At 39.3% G+C, this 12217-nt stretch overlaps 2 protein-coding genes across 3 annotated transcripts in view; one reads left to right on the top strand and one right to left on the bottom strand.

The window, feature by feature from the left end:
- The first annotated feature begins 3323 nt into the window (after window positions 1-3323).
- On the top strand, window positions 3324-7668 carry rhof (ras homolog family member F). Its single transcript, XM_050053036.1, has 5 exons — window positions 3324-3462; window positions 3702-3789; window positions 4988-5097; window positions 5386-5520; window positions 6444-7668. The coding sequence occupies exons 1-5, from the start codon at window positions 3325-3327 to the stop codon at window positions 6606-6608; spliced, it is 636 nt and encodes a 211-aa protein (XP_049908993.1). The 5' UTR covers window position 3324; the 3' UTR covers window positions 6609-7668.
- tmem120b (transmembrane protein 120B) overlaps window positions 7390-12217 on the bottom strand; it is a 13460-nt gene continuing 8632 nt past the window's right edge. For both annotated transcript variants that reach the window (XM_050053030.1, XM_050053029.1), the window contains exons 11-12: window positions 10725-10793; window positions 7390-9690 (exon numbers count right to left, since the gene is read on the bottom strand). In XM_050053030.1, coding sequence (XP_049908987.1) covers window positions 10744-10793 — 50 coding nt within the window. In that variant the 3' untranslated portion in view covers window positions 7390-9690; window positions 10725-10743. The remainder of the gene's footprint in view (window positions 9691-10724; window positions 10794-12217) is intronic.

Below are 12217 nucleotides of genomic sequence, written 5' to 3'. Positions count from 1 at the left end.
CACTGCAATGGAGAGTAGATTGTGAAGTAGGTTTTATGTGTGTAAAACAGGGGAACATTTTTCGTTTAAATCCGCCAATGAGGTTATTTATAGGCCTTTGTTTAAAAAAAAAAAAAAAAAAAAAAACCCTCCCCGGTGGGTTGCGCCATTCAGCTTTGCGCGCCGCTGACAGACTGGAATATTCCACACAGAGGATTGGCCTCTCTTCTGCAGGACAGCTGTCTCTCTGCACGGCGACAAAAAAACTATTTTTGACAACTGTTCTTTGTTTGTTAATTGATGAAAACAGGGGCTGTACACGTGTGGATATTTTGTACACCTTCAGGACAATTTAATATCCTTTATAGGCACCGCCATTCATATGTTAGGCTGCCAGTTTCACCTTGTAAGTCAAACAAGCACTCTGTTTTTTATTATTATAGGTATGTTTCATAGCTTGTGTTACACCATATTGTATTGTAAAAGCATATGGGGCACATGAGAAGTGTGTGTGGCTGTTTCCGTGGAGTAAGAATAACCAGGCTGTGAGGAAACCTGCTGTACAGGCTGCCCTTTCTTTCTGTCTTTCCTTGTAGGCTCAGCTTTTTATTCTGACGGATTGTTCACTGAAATCAGGTATTCCTTGTGCTTTGTGTTGTACTCTCGCTTACTGAAGGATTTTTCCCATGCAGATTGGTGGTACTGTATTTCTTTTATTTAAAACCTTGGCTCTTTGATAACTGCATGTATTATTAGTGTAATATTCCACAGTATGGTTTGTGATTTAGTCTCTTACTTGGCTATATTATAACATGTCTGTGTCTGAGATCTTTAAATAAATAGACTATACACTCATTTTTATGTTTTATTGTTTTGGAAGTTGTTATTCTAATGAAGTTGCATTGCAGTTTTACTTTCAAACGATTTTAGGCCCATGTTTAAAACAGTATTCTACCCTGTCATGACATACAAGATACATACTACACTAAAATACACAATGAACATAATTCATGCTGCAGGGTGACATAACTGTAGGAGCAATTTGCATTTTTGAAACAGGTGTAATTCCATTTTTTTTTTAAATTATTGCAGTGAATGTGTGTTTTGTGGCAAAATACTTTAGTGGTTACATGTTTTCTTAAAATAGGCAAAGTAAAGGGCAGTGTCAGCTCATCCTCTTAAAGGGACAGCTTGCGCAAATTTTCACCACTCCTACCCCACTAACTGCACATTTCCCCACCCGTGACCACTGAAATTTAACCTTTAAGTTAGGCTTTGTAGCCTCCGTCAGTGTGAGTTTGGCTGCCTTTATGAAAGAAGAAATGTTCCAGACTGAGAGTGAATCAAGACAAATCTCAAATGCAACATTTGTGTGTGTTATGTAAGCTCATTCTGTGTGATCTGCTCCCTCCTGACACCCACTGAAGCTTATTTCTGTTGTTATGAGCAATCATCCACTGTCGACATATGCTGTAATCACCACGAGCATTCTCAATCATCCATTTTATGTGATACCAAGTAGTGACTCAAAGGCAACTGGACTGAATTTGTAAGCCTATACTGCACATCCATTTGATTTTGATCACTCCAAGATGCACCACATCTGGCTCAACCATCGTTCTAACACTGACAAGACATTCCTCATGCCCTAAAGCAGCCCGTCTGCCTCACACACACACACACACACACACACACACACATACACATACACACACACACAGCCTCCCATTAAAAAAAAACAAAAAACAAAACAGCACATACTGTACCTCCAAATGTTATCTCCAAACCAACCACTTTTTATTTTGCTCATTTAATTAGTTTGATCCTGGTTAAAGATGTTCGTACATTACACCCTGGGACATGAGAGAATAGTTTGTCCTGACGCCCAATCTGTGATGATGTCACCGCTGTGTTCAGCCATACAGGATGAACAGAGAAGTATGACTGACATATGGCTTGGAAATACCCCTGGGGACTCATAATGGGATGACATAAGAAAAAAATATATTTTTTTACCAATTGCGTGAGTAAATTCAGCATATTGACTGTTTGCTGAGGGTTTATTCAAAGCAGGGATGTTCAACTTGCTTAGAACGAGGGCCAGTTTTGCGAAATGACAGGAAGCCAGTAGCAACTTAATGATAAACATTTCTAATTAATACATAAATAATAAGCTCAGACCTTTGTTTGAGGCTGTAGGGGATCCTTTCCTGGCACATTTTTTGATAAACAAGCCCTGTTTTTGTGCTTTTTATCCACTTATTTACACTCAAAGCACCAAAAAATTCCCAGTGTGAATCAGTTTATTTTAACTGTGAATCAGAAAATGGTGAGCGAGACACCCGGCACCAGATCACAGGCCAGATTTGGCCCACAGGCCGCAAGTTGAGTGTCACTGATAAAAGCTAAGACTTTGAACTATATGTAATCACTGATCTGAATCAATAAAAACCATTGTACCTCATACAAGAGAGTGTTTTTGGTCAGTCACCATACACATTAGATTGACATTTAATGAATTACCATTAAAGGAATGTTCCATATTGATTCAAAAAGCCACCCCTGTCAATAAAATGAGTGGGCAACCCAAAATAAAATACACACACACACACACACTATATTTGAAGAATCTGAGAGAATTAAGCAGCTACTTTTCTACCTGTCATGTTATAATGTGTGTTTTATCTAAGAAGAAGAGAACCTGGCCTTTTACTGGTGTATCTTCCTGAGAAAGCAGGTTCACACAAGTAAAAAGCTCTAATGTACGTTCAAGTGCACACACCCAGCCTTTTCACTGTCATCAGAGCATATCCAAGCTACACATTCATGACTTTGCAGATAACAATCCAGAGATCTGACAGAAAAAACAAAAAAAAAACACACGCTGACTTGACTTCAGCATTATAGGTGAATATTTTCGCTGTTATCTCACATGCACTCTGTGGATGGAGGCAGTGCTTCAGATGGAGCACCCACCCAGAAACTGAAAACATAGGCATGCAAAAGAGGAAGTGGGAGCAGCTAGACTCAAACTGCTACACATGTGCAACTCACTGTTCTCACACAGAGGTGCTTTCAGTGTGCAGACTGATAATAGGACAGGAGAGGAGTGTAGGGGGTCAATTGGAAACAGCCTCAATGTGACAGGAACAGGAAGTGGTGAGCAAAACCAGATACCCGGTAAAACATGAGGCTTGTCTGTTCCTCTCTCTTGACGCTGCCTGTGCATCACCTCAGCCTCTCGAATGTACATTCATCAGGCTTTGAGATGTTTTTGACTTAAATGTGGAGGGAGGATCTTCAGCCCTGTCTCGCCTGACACCTGTTTGACTGTTTGGAGGAGAGATGACACAAAAAAGTGCTGGGACTGCCAATGGTACCACTGCCAAGAAGGGAGACGAACTTAAAATTGTGATAGTGGGAGATGGAGGCTGCGGGAAAACATCACTGCTGATGGTTTATGCTAAAGGTGACTTTCCAGAGGTAAGAAGAGCTTCAATGTCATGTTAGGTGCCTCATCTATTGATACTGTGTGTTCTTTTATTAGTAAAGTTCCTCTTACTATAATCAAGACTCTAATAATGTTGAAATTTAAATGTATGTCAACTCTTTATCAGTCCAAAATGATCAAAATACATTTCCTAATATCATAGAATTCACTACAAAATAAAAGTACAGCTGTGTCATAAAATGGACTTCTTTCTCCTGTGTGTCAAAAACAGAAATATGCTCCGTCAGTGTTTGAAAAATATGTCACCACCATCTCTCTGGGAGGGAAAGAGATAAAGCTCAACCTGTACGACACAGCCGGTAAGACTCTTAAACTCACCTCACTTTTAAACATATTTATTTCTACTGTCAGTACATTTCACACGATGTGGAGAGGCACCAGGGTTTGGAACATACTGAGCAAAGTGTCATCGACTCAGATTGCCAAGGTGGAAATAATTTTATATATTTACCGTATTGTGAGACATGAAAGTTTGGAAATCCTCCCACTGGGTGTTCGGGTTTTATCTTGATGTCCTGACACTGACAGGCACAGAGGAAGTGGTAAAGGTCGTTGTTTACGTCAGGGAATCGTCGACAACATCTTTCAGGAATTGACCAGCTGAAGCTGGATATTAATAACTACTAAAAGGTGTGGGATCACCTGTCGAGGCAAATATTGTAGTGAAAAACAAAAACCAAAATCATGTTAAATCCCCTTTCTCCTCTTGAATTAAAGTTGTGCTGAATTTATACTTTAACATGTTGTGAATTATACCTGAGTTACTGTATTTTTATAGCCAGCGACCAATAATAGAGTCAGACTAATATTTATCATCCTATATATTCTTATTATTAGTTCACAATAAACCAAAATCACCTTAAAACAAAGGCTGCTATCATTTGCTGATAGTTTATTTTAACACTGATCAGATTCTCAGTCAATGGGCCTTAATTCAGAGTATTAATATTTGTTTTTATCTTATTTAACTAGCGTCCTTCCACAGTTTTTCCACAGCTTTTTATAAAACAAACACTCAACATGTTTTTTAATTAAATTGCATTTATATTCGGCACATAAAACTATCGAAAACTGCCCCATTTTCTGTAGGTGGTACCAAAATCTAGGTATCAATTTTGCACCAGTGGCTATTCAGACGACACCCAGCTTGACTCCACACAGTTGTATTTCTGTAGTGTATAAAACATGAAGTTCCCATGAGAGCGGAACACTTTTAAAAGCCATTTCATTTATCAGAAAAACCCACGACACAGACTGTGCCTGCAGCTTATCTTTTGTATAATTGCAGCAGGGTGCCTTACATCAGTGTAAAAAGGAAGCTGAAGCCAGGATGTGGTTTTATATGTCTATCCTAACTTGGTAGCATTCATCATATCTTTGCGCTCAGGCTGTTGCATCGAGAGCAGACAGCTTTTTGTTCACTTCTCAGGAATTGTGTGTGCGCAGTTTTACATTTATCAGCTAACATGTATTGTGTGTGTATGTGTTTTTTTTTAGGGCAGGATGACTATGACAGACTGCGGCCGCTTTCATACCAAGAGGCTGATCTGATTTTAGTCTGCTTTGATGTGACCAACCCCACCAGCTATGAGAATGTCTTGATAAAGGTAATCAGTACTACAGTGCATTAACAGCGTGCCAAGTTAACAGTTTCGGGTTTGCTGTTCAAATTCAGTTTGTAAATGATTGTTAGAGTCAGGTATGTTGGTGTTGGCTGCATTCTCTTAGCTATGATTAACTCACGCAACTGAGCCTACATGTGGACATTGACCCCCCCAGCAGCAGTGCATGCAGGGACTTTCTCTTTCCTGTAATCTTTAAGCACAAAGTGGGGGTGTTAAAAAGGACACACAACACCCCAGATACTTTCATTCTTATTTTGTTTGTTTACCCAGTGGCACCCAGAGGTGAAGCACTTCTGTCGGGACACTCCGGTCATCCTGATTGGCTGCAAGACTGACCTCAGGAAGGATAAAGAGTGTTCAAGGAAGCTCAAGGCCAATAATCAGGCTCCCATCACTTACACACAGGTGAGGCTGAGTGCAGACATTTAGTGAGCTATAGGAAGAGGCTCTTTGCTTCAGGTTACAGGATGTTCACTACGACATGCAAGAGGAAGCAGAACCTACAACCACACTTAAAGGGATAGTTCGGATCTTTTGAAGAGAGGCTGTATGACGTACTTAACCATAGTTGGTGTATTACATGCAGTAGATGGTGTTGAGCACGTCTGCAGTTTGGAGAAGCAGGTAGGAGTACCACTATGGAAGCTAGACAATGTTAATGGTTATGCTCTTTACAAAGCCACCAGACTCCATAGACAAAACCCATAATTTTAGCTTGCTGAACATGAGAGCTGCTGGTCTACCTCTGCTTTGATTAGTTAGTTTGTTAGTGCTATTGTGTAATTTTGGTGAATCCGAATGAACCCTTTCAAACGCCAGAGTCACTCAGTAACACAAAAAACCTAACTGATCGAGGCAGTGGTACACCGGCAGCTCCTGTGTTAAGCAATGTTAAATTACTGTTTTTCTTAATGGAGTCTGGCTCCTTAAAGAGTGCTGTAACAGCTTCAGTTTCCCATTGGAAATTGGTGTTTAATGGTGAGGTAAAGTAGTGAAAATATTCTAAATATAGCGTACACTTAAGCTGCTATAGATTATTTTTAAACAGGACTTTTTTAGGGAGCTGAAATACATTTTCCCGCAGCCCCCATTCACAGCAGTACATTGCCTAGCTTCCTTGTCGGCACTCCGGCCTGCTTCTCCAAACTGTGGACATGCTGACCGCCATCTACTGCATGTAATACAATCCACCTTTAAAAAATCCAAACTATCCCTTTAACCACAGTTTCAGTGCAGTAACAAATCTCTCTTGAGTGTACATGTATCTTCTTTGTATCTGTCATACAGTCTAATTCTTGGTGTTCATGTTGGGCTGGTTTTGCTTGCAGGGCGAGGAAACCCGGCAGCACATGAACGCAGAGCTCTACCTCGAGTGTTCGGCGAAGTATCAAGAGAACGTGGACGAGATTTTCAGGGAGGCCACCAAAAGAACTTTGGCCTTCAATCGGAAACAAAAGAACCACAGGAGAAAGAAGAAATGTGTCCTCTTGTGAGGTCAACATAACAGATTCTTGAGGATGCATGTGCACTGAGAGTGATTGGACATCAAGAAACCAAAGATGCTCTGTGTCCCTAGGCAGATGTGTGGACAGCTGTATGACCACTGGATCAGAAAGCACTTATCAGACCCTGTCAGTGAATTTGCAGGCCTTTACCGTCACAAGGAAATGACTTATGACGTAACAGGAAGGACGATTTTGCAAGAAGGGGCAGGGTGGGGTGCAACTTGAAATGCCTTCTTTCATTGTATTTTACATTTGTATGTGACATACATTATTTTTTTTTACTGATAGAAAGCTTTGTGTCATTTCTAAACTAGTTTTATTGAGATGTATATGTGTATATGTGTTGGAGGAACTTTAACAGATGGTTCTTGTGTTGCCAACTCAGATTTTTCCAATTGTTTTCATAATGCCGATTCAAATGTATGAATCTGGCTTCAAAGCTGCTGGTAGGTAACATATTCCCCTGACAGGATAGTTGTTGAAATATATCATGGTACTGTAGCTTTAACAGTATTGAGTAACAGGGTTAGTTCATTTCCAGTAAAACAAAACACTGAACTAGAATTTGTTTTGGAGCTGTGTCAACTTAAAGCAAGGTGGGCTCTTATCTTTACCAACAGCGCCCACTAGTGTTGGAAAAACTGCATGTGTGCAGTGACTGCACAATTCAGGTATTTCCACACTTGTCACACTGTACATTGAAGAAAAACTGGAATAAATGCGAATATTTTCTGTCCAATTGCACAAGAAACAAAGAGGCGCACAACTATTTTTAATGAGGTCTTTAATTATTAATATATTTTTTTTTACAACAATGTACACAGATTGAGAAACTGTCATCTGTCTCTTGTCACTGATCACACTCAGGCACAGGTCACAGTCTCCACATGAAACGATGAAAACATTGTTTAACATCGGCTACATCGTCAAAAATGAGGAAATCAAGTTGTTTTGTGCATTCTGGCAGCTCTTGCGTCAAGTGTAACGTTTTGGTCTGTAACCCGACATGCTTCAGTTTTTCCCTTAATAAAAGTGACACAGAAATATAGTGATTCTCTCAAGCGTGATTGCTTTCTGGGACGTGACGTAGAAAACGCTACCATCTTTGGATATTTCAAAATAAAATGACCTTCTTTTTTATTTTTGCTGTGACAGGCTGGAGGGAGAATAAGGCATAAGAGACCAGACACCACCACCACTACTACTACTACTACAACTGTTTGAACCCATGTGAACTCTTCCTGAAAACACAAATGGACCCTACTTTGAAAGCATGACACAGGAACCAGACGACACTACAGTTAGGGATGGGAATTGAGAACCAGCTCTGTTAACAGTTGCAAATTGCAAACAAAGTCAAACTAATGCGTCTATGCTGCTGGAAATTTGCAACATGAAGGCCCAAAGTGTGGCTTCATTTCACACCCATGCCTTTTTTCTACTGTTTCCACACTGTGTTCAGACTTAGAGATACTTTAGCAGTTGCGTTGACGCTGAAAATGTGTGAAGTCCTGCTTTTTTTTCCACACAGAAAACTGATGAAGCATCAATAAGGGAATCAATTAAGAATCCGACAGATAGGCAGAGTCAATAATAGCATTGGTATCCATAAAATTTTGTCAATTTCCATCCCCAACTGCAGTGAACTACAACAAAAGCTCCTGATTTGGCCATTAATTCGTACAAATATTTCATTTAGCATGTTAATTTGAATTAGAAAAACAATGACGCAGCACATTTTTAATCACCATTATGCATCTCAGTCTTACAGTACCAGTGCTAATAGCAGCATTTGATCATAATACATTTCTGAAACGTCACATTACGAGATGAGGACGAGCAGCGTTTCGTCTGTTTCAGCACAGTGATGATAAATCTCTGCGCTCTGACTTCAAGTGTTAAACTGAATTTAAAACTCTACTCGTAAATAAGCGTGAAGCAAGAGTTTGAGCGTTAGTGATACATGATAAACCTACGACAGTGTGTTAGCATGATGTTTATGAGAACATAAAAGTGTGACTGATAGGGAGTTCTCGTGAAAACCCGCTTTAACACTCACAGGGAACAACCTTTCTTGTAGAGACAGTACAAGTTTAATGTCTGTGTTCATGTGACTTAGCCGGATCACCAACTTTAGGCGTTAGATCGTTAAAAAAAAAAAAATCAGTTATGGCTTTTGTAATCGCTGCCTGAAGGGAGAAACAGTGTCACATTCCCTTGTAGTCCTTACAACAAAAAGCAGACTCAGAGAGAAGACACCAGAGGGAGATTAGTTTCTGAAATCGAAGGGCAGTCAAGTATCAGGTGTGTGTGTGTGTGTGTTTTTGACCTACATTTGTCATGATTAGTAAAAAGTACTGGTTAGCAGTGAGATAGCACAACAGGGAGTTCAGAACTACACATAAAAAGTTAGATAATTCGAAGCGCAGTGCCAAGTTGTCCGATTTTGTTCAAGCCAGAGAGAGAGTTTGACCGGTGCTACTTCACAGAAGTATGAAGTACGTGACAGACGTTAGGTCTTCAAAGGCAAACTGTATTCTGTTCTGTCGACTGATGCTACCTGCCCTCTTTTAGTTGCATATGATTTGAACAAAAGTCTCTCCGATGAATTCATGCGCTGACACAAACACCCAAGTAAACACACATTCTCCCCACTCACTTTTTATATACAGGATAAAGCGACAAACTGTTCCGTCTGTCAGGTGAACACCACTTTGTGTTGTGACCGACTGTGCGGCAACATCGACGACGACGAGTCACTGAAAAGCAGAAGCCTGTTGGCCAGGTACTTTGGCTGGACGCTGCTGCTGCTGCCATCAAAGCCTGAGAGAAACAGTGGTTTCAGCTCCGTCTCCTCGCGGCCCGTTTGCACTGTGGTCAGTCTATCAAGCGATTGTGCGTGTTGCTTCAGAATTACTGGCCGTTTGTAGGAATCTGAGGTGGTTTTTTTGTTTCAGTCATTTTTCTGCACCTTCTCCTGGTTTTTCTGAACTTTTTGGTGGACGACTTTTAAGGTGGTGAGGAAATTTCCCAGGAATAGGACGAGAAATGTCAGCGCCAGCATGAATACCTGAGAGAAAAAGGAAACAGGGTTTTATTTAGAGACAAGTCACAACATGCATTTAAAAAAACTGTAGCTGTATCTGGATTTTGAATTGTTCAAGGGCTTGGAGAGGTATACTTCACTCGCAAAATGACCATTTGTATATCAATTACTCACCATGTTATATTGAATTCAGTGAGAGAACTTTGTTTTTCTTGCATGCCTCCATGGTGAATGGAGAATCCAAAAACTGTATCAAAACATTCTTTTAAAAACTCTCATTTCAAGTCTAACTTTCCAGTCAGCTCAGAACTTTCCAAACATGCATTTTTGCTAAAACATGACGATTCAAACACTTCCGCCTACAAGTAGCCTGCCCAGAGTGCACAAGTGCATATGAGCCTCGATTGAGAGAAGAGTTCAAACGCATGCTCATGCCCAGGTGTGCTTTTCGGCCGTGCATGAGACTGTTTATGCCGACGTGTCTTAAACCCTAAGGTTTTAGTGAAAATGCATGTGTTTGGGAAGTACTGAGCATACGACTGGATAAATTAGACTTGGATTATACTGCATGAGTTGTGTGAGAGTTTGTAAATGGATGTCTTGATGTTGTTGAAGATAAAGAATGTCAGCATTTTTTGGATTCTACATTCACCTCAGAGGCATGCAAGAAAAATTACATTTTCTATATGAATTCAAGATAATACGTGGAGGGCAATTGATATGCAAATGATCACTTTGCAGGTGAAGTATTACTTTAACTAATAGGGGATAACAGTCAGACTACATCAGACTCTATCACAGGTCATTTCAATAAAGAAACTGAGTAAAGCATGTGTGCTACATGTGTCGGATGAGACAAACTTTCCCTGCACATCTTTTGACTCAATTTCAGTGGCCAACTTAATATATCACCAACTTATGCTAACATGGCCTCAAATGAAGTCTCGTGGACACTGCTTAGATACAGCAAAATGAACAGGAACCTGTCAAACTTTCGTTCTTCTGCCCTGATGTGCCTCTTGACATTTAAGCAATAGCTCTACTGATGCAGTCCTTACCTGCCACTCCTTACAGTCCTCAAGCCTTCCCAGGCGAAACAGGGTCACTGAGTTGTAGAGCTGCCAAAACTGTGAAAGAAGAAGAGACATTATCTTTCATAATGTCGCTGCTCGCTCCGGTTGCACAAGCTAGTTTCACTTTGATTCACATCTTTCTCATCAGCCAGTGCAGTCTTTCAAAAATGCTACATTTGTGCAGCTCTGTGATTTTAAAATTTTACAACTCTATTCATGCACTTAATGCACATCAAACAATGAATACTGGTGTAAACTGAATTGAAAAGATCAATGTCCTGATTTTTAGAGGAGACGCTACAGATGAATCCGGTATTATAATCAAAAGGAACATCTTAGACCTCTATGAACCAAGAAAGGATGTCACCCTGTAACCTCCACGGATGATTCCTTAGATGTGTTTTTCTATTACAATTTTTCTTAAATTTTATGTTTAAATATGCAAATGCGTATCTAATCAAATATGCATCAATTGACATACATTTCCAAAAAGAAATCTGAAAACTGGATCAAGCCCGGTTAAAAAATCTTATTTAATTTTGTTAACATATTAGAGTCAAAGGTTTTTTTTATGAATTCAAGGTAAAACGTGAAGGATAATTGATCTACAAATGATTATTTTGTCAAAGGTTTTTACAGAGGGAATTCTGGATATCTATTTTCAATATTCCATAAATATAAAAATACTGTCAACAGCTATATAAAAACATTTTTGCTATGTTTTTATGAATAAAATGTTATATAAATCAGGCTATAAATGATATATGAACAAGCCCCTGTGTAAAAACCTGTAGAATATAGACAGGAATAAACACTGAAAGTTTGGTGTATGTAAGTGATACTGAAGTGGAGATTTGTGACAGAGTATGGGAAAAAACTCATTTTGAGAAAATGTCCTTTAAAGAAATGTTTTAAAATTCAATACATTTAAAGACAAAACATATGACATTACAAGTGATAAAGGAAACATCTTTTAGTCAATTTCCCCAGTTGATTACTTATATTAAGATAAATATTTTTTGTATAACAGGTTTTCTGAAATTGTGTGTTTTAATATGCAAATTGCATGTCATCTAATGAAATATGCAGAGAAATCTGAACTGACATTAACACCCAGATGTGTATTTTGGACATTTTCTTTCCACTAGCCTAAAAGAAGCTATGTTATAGAAACAAAATAGCCCAAAATCTAGACAAATGACCAGTGCATATACAGTATCTCATGTAAGTGAGTACACCCCTCCCATTTTTGCAAATATTTTATTATATCTTGTCATGGGACAACACTATAGAAATGACACTTTGATATAACTTAAAGTAGTCAGTGTACAGCTTGTATAGTAGTATAGATTTACCTTCCTCTGAAAATTACTCAAAACACAGCCATCAACATCTAAACAGCTGGCAACATAAGTGAGTACACCCCACAGTGAACATGTCCAAATTGTGCCTAAAGTGTCAATATTTTGTGTGCCAAC

Source organism: Epinephelus moara, chromosome 9, assembly GCF_006386435.1.
Source record: "Epinephelus moara isolate mb chromosome 9, YSFRI_EMoa_1.0, whole genome shotgun sequence".
Taxonomy (NCBI): domain Eukaryota; kingdom Metazoa; phylum Chordata; class Actinopteri; order Perciformes; family Serranidae; genus Epinephelus; species Epinephelus moara.
This window is presented reverse-complemented; position numbering and strand designations above follow the sequence as displayed.